The 14,182-nt window shown below is 39.4% G+C and overlaps 2 protein-coding genes across 2 annotated transcripts; one reads left to right on the top strand and one right to left on the bottom strand.

The window, feature by feature from the left end:
* The first annotated feature begins 838 nt into the window (after nt 1–838).
* On the top strand, nt 839–5,892 carry miox (myo-inositol oxygenase). Its single transcript, XM_068603917.1, has 11 exons — nt 839–895; nt 1,024–1,091; nt 2,491–2,571; nt 3,312–3,392; nt 3,803–3,965; nt 4,079–4,146; nt 4,623–4,732; nt 4,924–4,991; nt 5,122–5,171; nt 5,308–5,420; nt 5,502–5,892. The coding sequence occupies exons 3-11, from the start codon at nt 2,530–2,532 to the stop codon at nt 5,608–5,610; spliced, it is 804 nt and encodes a 267-aa protein (XP_068460018.1). The 5' UTR covers nt 839–895; nt 1,024–1,091; nt 2,491–2,529; the 3' UTR covers nt 5,611–5,892.
* lmf2a (lipase maturation factor 2a) lies at nt 5,866–13,268 on the bottom strand. The gene is made up of 14 exons (XM_068603916.1): nt 13,112–13,268; nt 11,887–12,140; nt 11,754–11,782; nt 11,266–11,459; nt 10,880–11,058; nt 10,564–10,702; nt 9,344–9,472; nt 9,155–9,260; nt 8,974–9,070; nt 8,664–8,846; nt 8,260–8,428; nt 7,475–7,586; nt 7,070–7,178; nt 5,866–6,948 (listed from the first exon to the last, which is right to left on the bottom strand). Exons 1-14 carry the CDS (start codon nt 13,203–13,205, stop codon nt 6,508–6,510), a joined length of 2,235 nt encoding a protein of 744 aa, XP_068460017.1. The 5' UTR covers nt 13,206–13,268; the 3' UTR covers nt 5,866–6,507.
* Between the last annotated feature and the right edge of the window lie 914 nt (nt 13,269–14,182).

The following is a 14,182-nucleotide window of genomic DNA, read 5'->3' as shown; positions in this document are numbered from 1 at the left end:
CCAACACCCTTTTATTCTTTATCCAAAAACATCAAGACTAATTATCTCATGATTACGTTATAACCAATTGTATACTCGATACAATCCAGATTTGTTTTTTTAAGTCGAGAATGTCGAACTAAGGTTTTGTATGAAGCATTTTTTGTTTAGTTGTTTGCCTAGAGCATTTACTAAATAGCTGGAACCTTTTAATGAGTTAAAAAAAAAACTCTGTTTATTTAAAGTTATTGAGGTTATACAGCTTGACTAAAATGGTTCTGCAAATGTAACAATTATGTGTCCGCGTAGTCTATTAATTTAACCTATTATTAGTAGAATATTAACGCAAAATCAACAAAACATGGTGGCCACCTTTACACACATTTACCACCCCTGTTAAAAATAACTACTGCCACTGAACACTTGGATCGCTAAACATCAAACTCACAGTAATTCACTGGATAAAAAAATTGACCCCTAATCTCGTAATTGCGAGTTCCTGATGCCTGAGCTGTCGGCGTTGTGTGGGGAAAGCTTCGTGAGCTAGCATTAGCAAAGAGCCCCGTTACAGTAACAGTGATTGTGTGAACCTTGGTAAAATAAACCAACAAGTAAATGAGACCAACGTCTGCGAGTCTTCCTGCCGTGAACGCGCCAGTATTAATAGCAGATAACTGCGATAGCGCCATCATTGCCACTGGGAGAGGATTTGCAGACGATTCCTTTTTCTTTACCTTATCTCGTAATTACATGAAAATATCTGGTATTTACGAGACCAAGATCTCGTAATTACGAGAAAAGTACTCGTAATTACGAGACAAAGGGGTCTTTTTTTATCCAGTGAATGCAATGCGCTTCCGTAAAAATACCGAAACAGATCTATAAATATGGAACTGAACATCTATCTAACCATGAGGTCGGAGTGTTGTTTATGTTTTTTAGAATAGAGTGAAAGTGAAAGTGAATTATCTTTAGTCTCCTGACGTGTTTTGCATACATAGTTCTTATAAACCTTTTTTTTTTTTGTCCATCCAAATTCTACAGACTGTCCTTAAGTGAAGTGCGATATAATTGATCTTAATGGATAATTAGAAGAAAAGAACGCCAACTTGGTAAGTCAATTAAGTTAAGTGAGTATTTTACTGCAGGAAAGAAGGCTATTTCATAAAACAAGGCTGTTTATGCATGACACAAATCTATGCTGCCATACGATCAGTGAAAACAGAGTAAAGGTGTTACGGAAACACTTTTTTTTTTATTTTTTAGATTATTGTATTTATATCACAGAATATCTACGGGTAGAAACTCAGTGCAATGCAATTCAGATCATGTCCCCTTCGAAAATGGTTTACAATGCACATTTAAACATCACTTATTGATAGGAAATAACAAACTTTAGTTATTTCTATGCAATAATCAAAAATGTTATGGAAAAATCCTATTGGCCTATTGCCCAATAACAATGTGTCACCCATGTAGCACTCTTTTTGTAGATCATATACTTTATAGCAAATAAATGCCAGTTTGGGTTATGTTAATAACTTCGGTTCTCTGATATGCGCTGTACAGCTCAACAGGTCCCGAGGTAAAAATCTGATTCATTTATTCACTCCACTTCATAGAATTGTGACCATGAAACTCACTTGATTAACTATTGCAAATGGCAACTTGTGGCTTCTGAAAACTTCAGAAAAACTTGTAATCAAACCGCTGACTTTACAAATAAAATGTGTTTTTCTTAAAACAAGGTTGATATGATACAGACTTGTGGTTTTACACGAGCATCATTTCACAATCTCATAGCTCTTGTTAAGTCTACCTTTGATATTGACGACATCATGTCTAGTAATCAATTTGATGTTCATGTCTGGAACCTCACAATTGAGATCAGTTCAAAGTGGACTGTAGCATGTCTGGTTCCAAGATTTAGCATTGTAAAGTATACATTTGGAAGAATTAAGTTCACAGATTTTTTCCCCTTTGTTTTTCAGAACCACAGATATTTACTGTTGTAATAGCGCTACACCTGGAGTTATTTTTTCCCCATATTCATCCAACCAGTGTGTTTACGATCCTCACAAATATGTTTGAAATGAAACAACTAAACTGTGGAACAAACAAAGAACTACTGAGTCATCCTACGTCAGTCCAAATTTGCTGAGGATTGCGACACACACACACACATACAAACAAGTGCGCACACACACACGCACATTAGAGTGAGGTTTGGTTAAAGTGTGACTGGATATTGGTGGACACGGTATGCCAGCTAACAGTGCAGAAAGCATTACAGTGTAAACCAGCAGGATATATACAGACAGGAGGAACGCAGCCATGAGTGCCATTGATATTGTATGCATGGCTTTAATACATACAAATGCTTTCATTTTTACTCCTTAACAATCTATTTGAATTCCTTTTAAAACAACTTATACTTACTTTAATTTCCAAAGCATGTATGTTATTTATCTTTGTATTTCCTGAAAATGTTGTCTGTTATTTCAAATGCAGGGTCCAGACCCGTCTTTGGCTTATCGGCCAAATGTGGAGATGAATAAAACTAAAGAGAAGCAAGAGTACAGAAACTTTGAGGTAAGCATTCAATGCTCTTCTTATTACACTTATTTACTGCCTGAACTCTGGACTAGTGACTGACCGACTCAGAGCTCAACTGTTTATGTTCTGCTGAGGAGAGAAGGGAGGAAGGTATCTAACCGCAGTATATCAATACATTGTTAAAACTGTGCATTTCAGGAGGTTATCTATGCTTATTTTTCTCAATTGTCTCAATCATATTGAAGGGTGAGGTATTTCCCCTCATTTACCTTGTACACCAAGGATGTACTTACAAATGTTGTAAGAACAGTTCATAAAAACATTGCAGAGTCTCTATTAATGAAGACGTGCTAAGCCGGTACTCTTCGCTGACTCAGGAACTTTAATTTTTACTGATCATGTGATTCACAGTGGTGCATCTTTTTCTCCATTCTTACAATATTTTATAGTAATATAATATATTTGAAAACATTTTACACTGAAGCTTTGAGGGATGAATTGCTTTTGAAAACTAAGATTCAACCAACATTGTAAATACCGGCTACATTATTGGTGGGTTTAGTGTAAATGAGATCAGAATAAAAAATACCTTGTTTTGTTTCACTGCTATACCTTGTTGTGTGTGCCACAAGGGACATTGGACGAGGGTGTTATAATCATACCATAAATCATTAACAAAATACATTTCAGCCATAAAAGTATTCAAATGAAGTTACTCAATAACATTTTATAAACCGAGATGCTGTACATTCTTTGTGTGCATGTCTACGTTTCAGAGTGGAAGTCTGATCGCCCGTGTGTTCAACACATACAAGCTTATGCACACCAATCAGACGCTGGACTTTGTGAAACAAAAGGTTTGTAAATCATCAGGAATAAAAACAGCAAGTGCACAGAAATTTAGAATATATTTGGGAGGGAGACTTTGTATTTTGTGAATTTCTGTTTTGCTCTGGATGACGTGTCGGACAGACTGAGCAAACAACAGCCACCACGTAAGAGGCCACGAGATGTTCTTTCTGGACTCAATGTTGTTGTGTTAACCTCAATTGCACTTCTCTCAAAGGTTACATCGTTCTGTTTTACATACAGTATGTGACCTAACTACAGCTTCACATGAACTGCAAACAAATAGCAGACAAATTGGATCCCATTATCTCTGAAAATTGAACAGAAACCTTTTTTTCAGGAGCTTTTCAGGAGTTTTCCTTGCAAGCTTGAGAAAGTAAACCTCCACAGTAATGCTGTGACTCTTGCCTCCCTAAAGCACTTTGTATGGGCCGGCTGCAACCACACTCAAATGAGGATGATGGACGCCGTCATGTCTCTAGACAAGCTGGTGGACGAGTCCGATCCTGATGTGGACTTTCCAAACTCCTTCCATGCCTTCCAGACTGCTGAGGGCATCCGCCGGGAACACCCAGACAATGGTACCCATACAGGGAGAGAGACAGAACACACACACACACACACACACACACACACACACACAGTGTACTAGTCCTTACATAAGCAGAAATCTGTACTCACTATCCCTCCGCAGACTGGTTCCACTTGGTGGGTCTGATCCATGACGTTGGGAAGACAATGGCTTTTTGGGGCGAACCCCAGGTTCGTACAACCAAAATCAGAATCAGCTTTAATGGCCATGTAAATTTGCACATACATGGAATTTGACGGTGGTTTCACTTTGCCCTTTGTTCTTGTATACAATAAGCAAAAGATGAATATAAAAATGAAGAAAAAAAGACATGAAAGTCTGCAATATCCACTTGTGGGATTGCAGTTCCACAAGGATGGTTGAACTTTGAATAACACTCAGGAATATGATTTCTTACCTTAATGTCAGATGTTTTTAAGATTTGCTTCACCTCTAGCTGAGGTTTTTGTTTTTAAGTCTTTTTTGTCCTTTCAATACTCTCGTTATTTTTAAGTCTTTTCTTCGATCCTTTTTGTCTCTTTATCCAAGGCATGCTTGAACGCATGTTTTGAGTTATTCTTCTAATGACGCCAAACTTAATTGAAAATGTTATATTATATGGAAAGATATAATTAATTGTAATAGCAAACTAGTGTGTGCGTTGCAGTGGGCTGTCGTGGGCGACACCTTCCCAGTGGGCTGCAAGTTTCAAAACTCCATTGTGTTCAGAGGCAATACCTTCCTGGATAACCCAGATGAGAAAAACCCCAGCTACAAGTTAGTAATTGTTATGTGACATTAACATTAGGATTTTCACACTTTTTCTGTCAGGTTTGACATTCTATGATGTAAATAAAACTCTGTACTCTGCTATCTCTGTTTATTTCAGTCCTACAAATGTCAACAAAGTGATTTAAAGTACTGGGTATTTGTCCCGCTACATACTTTCTTTTCCCCCCACTCTTTAGCACTGAATATGGGATCTATGAATCAAACTGTGAGCTTGACAAAGTCCACATGTCCTGGGGCCATGATGGTAAGAGATGTCCTCACATTCAGACACACAAACTTCCACGACAACTTTTAAAAGAAGAAAACGTGTCATGGCATTGAAGAGCCTGGTTCTCTACGCTACTCTATCTGAACTATTGCATTGTTGTCTTCAGAGTATCTCTACAGAGTTCTGAAGTTCAACAACTGCTCCATCCCTGAGCAGGTTAGTAAATAATTACATTGAAAATGCAATTTTTGGGGCAGTTAAAAATTTAGAGTATGCAATGATTTTCTCTCACCTGCAGTACTTACTGTACAGGATCAGGTTTGGATCAAATTTATTTTCGGTCTCTCTTTAGGGGTTGTACATGATTCGCTTCCATTCATTCTACCCCTGGCACTCCCACGGCGACTACATGCACCTGTGCGATGAGAAAGACCTGCGCATGCTGCCCTGGGTCCAACAGTTCAAGTGAGTTCCTCTTTTCTCATGTGTACATTCTCACGGCACTCTGCTTTGACCTGAAGCTGCATTTTTACACCCTTTCAACAGCAAATTTGACTTGTACACAAAGACCACCGAGCTGCCCGACATCGACAAGCTGAAGCCGTATTACCAGTCTCTAATCGACAAGTACTGTCCTGGAATACTGAAGTGGTGAAACGGACAACACTGACTTCAACAGCAACACTATATAGAAACACAGGGTGGTTACATGAATCACTCAATGATTTGTCGTGTTGTTGCTTTATAACAGTAATAACAAAACAGGATTAGTGTCACCTGTATACACATATAACTAATCATATACAAACAACTCAAGTTATTTAAATTACTAAGATATATCTTATGATTGTTCCACATTTCAGATGAAAAGAAATTCAAGAAAAGCATTTCTATTGTTATTCTACTTTAATGTGATAAAAACATGTTTTTAAATACATCAATTTGTGTGATGCATTTAATTTCTAACATTAACAGAAACAAAAGACACAGTGGAAAAAAACAGAAAGAAAGTGCACAGTTGTTTTAGCTCATTACATACAGCAAGAGGCAAGAGACCACGGTAATGAGAAAAAAAACATAAAGACACACACGTACAATGGTGTGCAACACAAACAGAAGACAAAGAATAACACACATTTACTCTCCTGAATAGACAAAGGTTGTCTTTTATTGTAGATTATATATTTCTCTCTTCTTTCAACGTGATTTGACCTACTGCCCAGATTGAATGTTTAACATGTCAGGAACAAAACCAGTAAGGTTTTAAAAGTACGAAACATCTGGCAAAGATCGACGTAGACAAGTGATTCTGTAAAATGTAGTGCAGTAGTGTGGAGGTGAGAGAAAGTAAATAAACTTGTTTTCCATAATTGGCTGATCAGGAATTACAAATATAGACAGAACAAATTTTTTGGTCATTTTGGTTATATTTCATTAAGGCAGGTGGTGATAACAGTCTTCTACGGGCTTACCGGCATCCTTTCAAAACGTCCTCTTTCATTTTAACCCCTCTGCCGTCATCTTCCTCCACATCTTTCACCTCCTCCTGTGACTAGTCCTCTTCGTCATCAGCAACAGTGTCTTTCTCCTCTCGTTTGTCCCCCATCTCATCTTCACTGCTATCTCCTTCTCTGTCGTCTTCTTCTTCCTCCTCCTTCTCCTCCTTCTCCTCCTTCTTCTCCTCCTCCTCCTCCTCCTCCTCTTCCTCCTTCTCCTCCTCTTCGGTTTGCTGTTCATCCGGCTTCCCAGAATGGACTGCAGAGCCTTCAGGTACACTTTCAGTGCATTTGTTCACAGCGCCCTCATGAGTGAGTGGGGTCTTTTCTGGGTGGTTGTTCCGGTTTTGCAATCCCTGGAGCAGGCAGAGGGTGGCGCTGCAGGCAATAAGTGTCCAGATAAGTAAATGAGAAGGAACACCTCTGGTCTGAGAGCGCACCCACCTGACCGCTTGGGCAACAGTGGTGTTGGACATACGACCTGGAGGTGATTTGTCCTACAGACAAATAAAGATGAACATTAATTGATATTCCATAGATTAAAGAATGAAAAGGGGGCACATCCTCTTTCTCTTGTTTTTGATCATTTTTAATTACACGTTTTTAAGATGAGTTTACCTTGAGTCCATACTGACTGAGCATGCTCTCCAAGAAGGTGTTGCCCAGGTGCACTGTGGGATAGAATTCCTCATCATAAACCCTCCTCCACCACCGCTGTGGGTAGGACCTGTCAACACAGACCAAGCCAAACAGTAAGTATCCTGATAGTTTAAGGAATAATAATAATAATAATAATAATAATAATAATAATAATAATAAGTAAAACACCTTTCTTAACTTTTTATTTAGAAATAGTGATAAAACTGCTGATGTTAGTTGCTTTTTTATTGAGAATGCTGGTAATGTTTGTACATGTGCTGAGTGACATCTTTCAGTGCACACAGACAAGAACGGTTCCTTCATTGCCTGGAAACACACACGCACCGAGAGAGAGACACACACAGACACAGAGAGAGCACTGACCCGTCAGCCTTTGGTTCAGTAAACCAGTATCTGTAGCGGTGGGCTCGGAGGTAGGCAGGAGGCTGCTGGTGGAACGGATACTGTGATACATCTGTCTGGATCAACTCTATCACTGCAGAACATAAAGCAAAGCTTTCAGAGATCTGGTTGTACTTAAAAACAAACACTGCCTTCTTTTTAATGGTAACTTAACACCATCATTTTGAGTAGAACATTATTTTTGCACTGTGCTCAATGGGTAAAACAATTAAGTATCTGAAGCCCTGGTCAAAGATTGACTCCAGGTTGTGCCGTATCCCACACTAACATCCCATTAGAGATTGCTGAAAAATGCATCAACAAGGTGTCATTAACTTTTATTTTGTTTTCATCAAAGTGAAGTTGGCGCAGCAGTGTGGCTGGGCATTGGTGTCTCAAATATTTCCTGAAAGTACCACGAGAGGGCACCAAAGACAAGCTTCTGCACATACTGGCTTTTAGTGCAACCAGTGAGAAACAACTATTTAACCTGTTACTTTTACAAACAGTGTGAGCAGCACCGACGCAGTAATCTGGGGCTAGATTCACTTCTTCACAGAGGGCCTTTTCAATATAATAATGTCAAAACACCTTCTGTTATATCATATGGTGAGAAGTGCACTCTATGGAAACTGTTGACTTGTGTGCTCTTCACACATTGTGAGCATGTTAAGTTTTCTGCTCAATTTTATTCAGTGTTGATTTTTCATTAAATGAGATAAAAAATAAAACTAAGAAATTAATTGTAGCACTCTGAGGCTGCGTACCATCACTTTTGCCCTGCAGCAGTCTGTACATGAGGCTGGTGAACCATGGAGCCTGTGTCTGATCCCCGAGGGCGGCAAACCACATTTGCCAGTCCAACCGGGGCTGGTGAGGTGTCACTGCAGCAGGAGGTGCACTTAGGTTGCCAGGCTTATACATAAACTCAATCTCCTAAGAAAATAAAAAATAAACATACTTAGAGGAACAACTTACTTAATACAGTGAAGCAGAACTGTCTGCACAACTGCAAATCATGAAATTCTTCAGTACTGCCTCCATCGTATTATTGTAAGGTTACAAATTGTGCAACGCAGGAGCACATTATGCAGCATGTTTAAATAAAATTACTGTCGTCGTCCTGTCATTAATATCCATATTTATATTGCTCATCAGAACTTTCTCTCACCGTCCACGAGACTGCATCGTTGCTTCCCTCGATGATAACCTCTGGCCGTCCACTGACCCCGGTCATCCTTCTGAACAGACCGTACGAGTTGACCAGCTGGTAGCGATCTACCAGATCATAGGCCCGCCGCACTCCTGGCCACAACCTGGCATTAGAGTCATACTCCACGTAGGTGAATGGCACCTGAGAACAAGAGTGATAGTAACAAGGTTTAATTAGACATTTCTGATCAATTCAAAGGTTAAACAGCATGATTATTTAACTTTACGATATGAAGTTCAATCAATACTGTATTTCCAACAACACCCACCAGGCTAATAGTGAACATTGCAGCAGCGGCAGCAGCAAACAGGGTCCACTGGACGGTGCCCCAAAACCTCTTTAGGAAACCGGAGACACATGCACACCTAGAAAAACACATTACATATTGTACATTTGTACAACAACATGCAATACAAGATGATCGAGCATCCACACAGACAAAGTCCTACCTGAACATGGCTGTAACCATCTCCCAGGTGAGAGAGAGGACACCGATCCAGATAGAGGGGATAGTAACAGTCTTCAGAAACTGGTTAAACTGGTGGTATGTGAATGCTGAAAAGACACAAATGTAAACAATGAACTGCAAAATTAAATTGTTCATCTGGAAATAGATGTACACACACATACACACACACCTGTCCTAGAGGAGATGCTGTTCTTCGTTGTATCCAGCTTCAGGTCAAAGCATACAACTAATCCGAAGATCATGAGGGACCAGACGGTGAGCTCCAGCAGGTATGACAGCCACGACCACAACTTGGAGTCTGAACAGATGAAAGAGAGAACGTGATGAGTTTCTAGTAAAGCTCTGCCAGAAAGGACATACAACTCGGGTCCAGATTCAAGCTTTCACTGTGTGTTCTCAGGCTGAATCCTAAGGAAGCCCATTCCCGCCACACAAAAAAAAAAGAAATTAGGACCAAAAATAAATTTAAAAAATTTAGGACCAAAAAAAAGAGAGAAAAATTTAGGACCAAAAAAAAAAGAAGAAAAAAAAAAAAAAAATAAAAAAATCGACTTTTTTTTTTCCTTCGTTGACTTGAAAAAAGGCAATGAAAAAAAAACAACCCTGTTTCATTCCAGGAGAGAAATGAGAACTTGACTACTGACTATAATTGTCAAAATTACAGTTACAGCCTAAATATAATTGTAGCTAATATATGTACACACAAAAGTACATTGTTGTCCTTCCATTGACCATTTTTAAGAACTGAGTAAAATGCAAAGTCCACACATATATTGAATGAATTATTCACTTTAAAGTAACCCATCAATACGGGCTTACGGGTGGTTGACATTGCCAAGCTATCTTTTGGTGAATAACAAAAGCACTTGAATATAAAACAGTGCTTGCAATGTGCTTGCAATGTTAAATTAAAAGAATACGTGAATTGAAACAAGATTGGACTATTTTGTGACTTGTACTTGTTTTGTTGTATGAACAATACATATTTACATATAAATGAAAGTATTGTAAAACCAAAGTGATGAAATAACGTATTGCTTCGATGTTTTTTTTCTTTTCGTCAATGAAAAGGAAAAAAAAAAGTTTTTTTTTTGGTCCTAATTATTATTATTATTTTTTTTTTTGTGGCGGAAATGGACTTCCACAGAATTCAGATGTTTCCTTCAGTTTAAAATTAAAAAAAACGTTGATTCACATTGTGTTTACTCATTGTGAAGGTGGAAGTCTGAATCTACAGTTGTGCAAAATTACTTATCAAATGTGTATCTTGAATCGTTATTATTGAAGCAAATTAGAAACTTTAAAAAGACAGACACAAATTTTACTTTTTTTTTTTTAGACTTTACAAATGTATATTCTGCAAATGTATCCAGAAAATGTTTATCACACCATTGTTGTTGATCTTGTCTGCCTTGCGTCGCCAGAAGTTGACATGCTGGTCGTCCAGAAGCGACAGACAGAGGGCCAAAGTCAGCAGGTTAAAGAAATTGTAGTTGCCAGTCAAAATGATGAGCACTTGCAGCAACACCTACACGAGAAAAAACCAAACAAATTAACTAATAATTCCTTCCGCTGCACACAATCAGACTGCTATTTGAAAAGGGTGAAAGATTCCATTTGATCTTTTTTAATAAACACTTGACATGCAAGACCTGCTATTAGTTTTGCCAATTGTAGATTTCAGAGCACTTGAATTTCTACTCACCTGCAGGTAAAAAGCCCCAAGTCGGAGTCTACGCAGTGGGCTGAAGAAAAGCAGCGGTGCAGCGATCTCAATACTGAAGGTCCCCACCACACTCAGCTTCTGCCACCACACCGGCAGCTGGTGAGCAAACCAGGCCAGCTGGGTGGGGATACACTGAGTCTCATAGTGATACGTCAGAGCTGTTCAACACACAGTGGACAAGTTAGAAACTAGACAAGAGCCTGAAAGCTCACTTACAAATGAAATATGAATCATTTAACATTTAAATGCACTGATGTTTTTGCAGTTTTCTAATTCTAGTAATGTCCCAACTTCAGGGATTTCCTCCTCCAACACATAAGAGAGAAACCCACTCTTCATTCACCGCTACAGACTCCCATACATACCTGTGAGGCCCCACCATGTGGGGCAACGAGATGTGAGTTTCACCACTCCAGAGGCAAACATGAGCCTAAAGAGCAACCAGCGGAGCAGCCAGAATGTCACACGGTCATGCTGTCTGACCCCTCGTGACCCTCTGATCAAGGTCAGTGGGGCAACAAGGATACAGAGGAACCCCACTTCCAGAAGCAAGTTGTCCCTGGACAGTTATGAGTCAAAGAAGCAACAGAAAACAATGAATCAGTGGAGAAAGTGGCAAGTAAGAGACAGAGAGAGGACAAGAAAACCAGAGCTGTCACACTAGTGTATTAATGTCTACAATGTTGTTGCACTACAGCAGAGACAAACATTACTAAGCTGTTACTAAACGGTGGACTGAGAATGACAAACTGTTCGGCAAATCGCCAAAACTATCTTGGGAGCCAATAACATGCTGCTATTTATATCACTTATTGTGTTAATTACAACACATACATACAAAATATTCACTCACCATTGGAAGTAGAGAAAAACTTGACCCACCTGAAATGAGAAAACAAAAATAGCCAGTGAAAGAAGGCACACCATGACAGCAACTACAGCGACCTGTAACAGAAATCCGGGTCCAGTGGAAACTGTAAACACACCTGGTACATGGACAGGTACAAGGCCCAAAGGCAGAAAAACACCACGCTGTCTCGGAGAGCCTCCACCAGAATGGCGGCGAGGCTCAGTGCGGCGCCTACAAGACACAGCAGCTCCATGGCGGTGTGCGTGTCAAGGCCGAGCTGAGGTCCTAGCCACAGCAGGGTGGGAGAGGACAGCAGCAGTTGCCCGAGAGACTTGCCACCGTGTCGAAGCTGCCAACGAGCAGGCAACAGCCCATCATTACCATAGAGACCTAGAAATAGACACGTGGAGAACAATGTAAATTAACATATGTATTGGATCGCTTCACATCATTGGTATATGCACATGAAGCCTTTCATATGTACATTCATGATTCCTTGCATTTGTTATATTTCTCCACTCATTTATGTTTTGTTTACGTCTTCAGCTGCCTGTATAGATTAGTGGATCAGTACCTGTCTGGCACAGACAACCTGAAAAAAAGATGCTGCTACATAGAAAAAAGTTTGACCTACATTGTAAATGTAATTAGAATCAGCTTTGTTGGCTATGTTCACAAACACACGGAATTTGTCTCCAGTTATATGTTTCTCTTCGACACAATATACAATAAACAATAAATTTCGAAAAGACATAAAGACAACAGAGACAGGAGACAATCAAACACAACAGTAGTCGAAAAAGTAGTGCAGATGGAAGAGTCTGGTTAATTGTTGAATGTATCTCAACATGCATTTTGCATACTAGTGTGTGTCCAACACTTACAACAACTACAAAGCCAGACTGTGTCATTCATTCATCAATTCCAAATGTTCAAATATTGAAAATATATTCCTGAAAGGGCGAGTGCGCATTTTCAAACCCAAGAATGTTGGCAATGTGCCTAAAGGCAAATGTACCGAATATTCCTTAAAAAAACACATGGGCGTGGGCAAGATCCTTAGGACTTCTGCTGGGCTACCTCAACAGATACAAGCAGAGGGGCTGTGGGTGTTGTACTGTATCGTACTTGGTATTACTAACACGCGTGCATGCTTCCAACAGGTCGAGTCTCTCAGCGGCTGTTAGTTCGTAAAGTTACCCAGGAGCAGGTCACTCTCACGGGGTGCAGCCCAGAGAAACGTCTTCTCCCCACAGAGGGAAACACAGCGCCAAGGTCCCAGCTAACAAGCTAACACATAGCAGTTAGTAGTAAATGAAGTGAGCTAGCGTCCACACATTGAGCGTATTTGTTAATATCACCTGGTATCTGCACATAGAGAGACACAAATGCAGCGAGGTAGATGACCGCCATGCTCCAGAGGAACATGCGCCGTGGCAGGATGATTTCACCCATGCCTGGGCCGAGCTGCTGGGTGGGTCAGCAGTTGACTACTGTCTGCGCCTGTTGCAGCAGGACGGGAAGCGGTCGGGAATTAAAATATAGCTCGGAGACACGTCGCGACCAAGTGAGTTGGTGCGCAGTTCACACTAACGGCCGCCAGGTGTCGCTGCATTTCTTTGGCCGTGATGCGGCGTTCACGTCACATCGGATAAAACTCGATCAGTCTTGAAATGCTGGTTGTCCGTTTCCTACTGTCAGATATAGTGAGTTAATTGAGATTCTATTTTTCTTTCAGCTGACAAAATCTTTACTCGGCTTTGAATAAAAGTGGTTTCACAAATCTAAATACAAGTCTACTTTATTTCTGCAAAAAAATAAAAATAAAATGATCCTCAAAGTCTAACAAAGGCAGTTACTATGAATCTGAACTGAACACAGTGAAATGAAGCAACAAAGTGTATCAGTAAAAATTACAATTGTTTCTGAGTTAATTTGAACACACTTGGTAAAAATTATACTGCATGTTGCTGGTTGCAATCTAAAACGTTCTCCATTTTATTTATATCAACATATTAGTAGTATCAGTACTGAACATTAATAACAGTAATGCTTTTGAGTAAAATGAAATTTAAAGATATCAAAATATAATTTGCACAATATTTATTGTATCTAAAATGTCATACGTTGATAGATTATTTTAATAAATCAGAAATATTATATTATTTGTAATACGTCAAACACCGACGTAATTAGGGAGAAAATACGTTTTGTAGTCAATGTAATTGAAAATACGTTTTAGTTCTGGAGGAACGTAATTTATAGGAGACAGGGTTGCATTGAAGCTGACTTTGAAGTCACTTTTCTCCAAAACTGCACAGTAAAAGCTTAAGGCCATGTACAAGAAGATAGCAGAGGTCCCCCTGAAGAAGACTGCGTTGTAATCATACTTTACAAATGCAAGGATCTGTTTTTATAGCCGTTTGAATATT

This window comes from Clinocottus analis, unplaced genomic scaffold (assembly GCF_023055335.1).
Source record: "Clinocottus analis isolate CAN_PGR_092001 unplaced genomic scaffold, fCliAna1.0.p SCAF_6, whole genome shotgun sequence".
In the NCBI taxonomy this organism is placed as follows: domain Eukaryota; kingdom Metazoa; phylum Chordata; class Actinopteri; order Perciformes; family Cottidae; genus Clinocottus; species Clinocottus analis.
This window is presented reverse-complemented; position numbering and strand designations above follow the sequence as displayed.

What these genes read in the sequence shown, in the direction of transcription:
- miox (XM_068603917.1), top strand. Translation starts at nt 2,530, where the DNA reads ATGAATAAAACTAAAGAGAAGCAAGAGTACAGAAACTTTGAG. An exon ending in AAGAGTACAGAAACTTTGAG is followed by an intron (nt 2,572 to 3,311) that starts GTAAGCATTCAA and finishes TCTACGTTTCAG; the next exon opens with AGTGGAAGTCTGATCGCCCG. An exon ending in CTTTTTGGGGCGAACCCCAG is followed by an intron (nt 4,147 to 4,622) that starts GTTCGTACAACC and finishes TGTGCGTTGCAG; the next exon opens with TGGGCTGTCGTGGGCGACAC.
- lmf2a (XM_068603916.1), bottom strand. Translation starts at nt 13,205, where the DNA reads ATGGGTGAAATCATCCTGCCACGGCGCATGTTCCTCTGGAGCATGGCG. An exon ending in TGTACCTGTCCATGTACCAG is followed by an intron (nt 11,783 to 11,886) that starts GTGTGTTTACAG and finishes TTCTCATTTCAG; the next exon opens with GTGGGTCAAGTTTTTCTCTA. An exon ending in ACGATGCAGTCTCGTGGACG is followed by an intron (nt 8,429 to 8,663) that starts GTGAGAGAAAGT and finishes TTATTTTCTTAG; the next exon opens with GAGATTGAGTTTATGTATAA.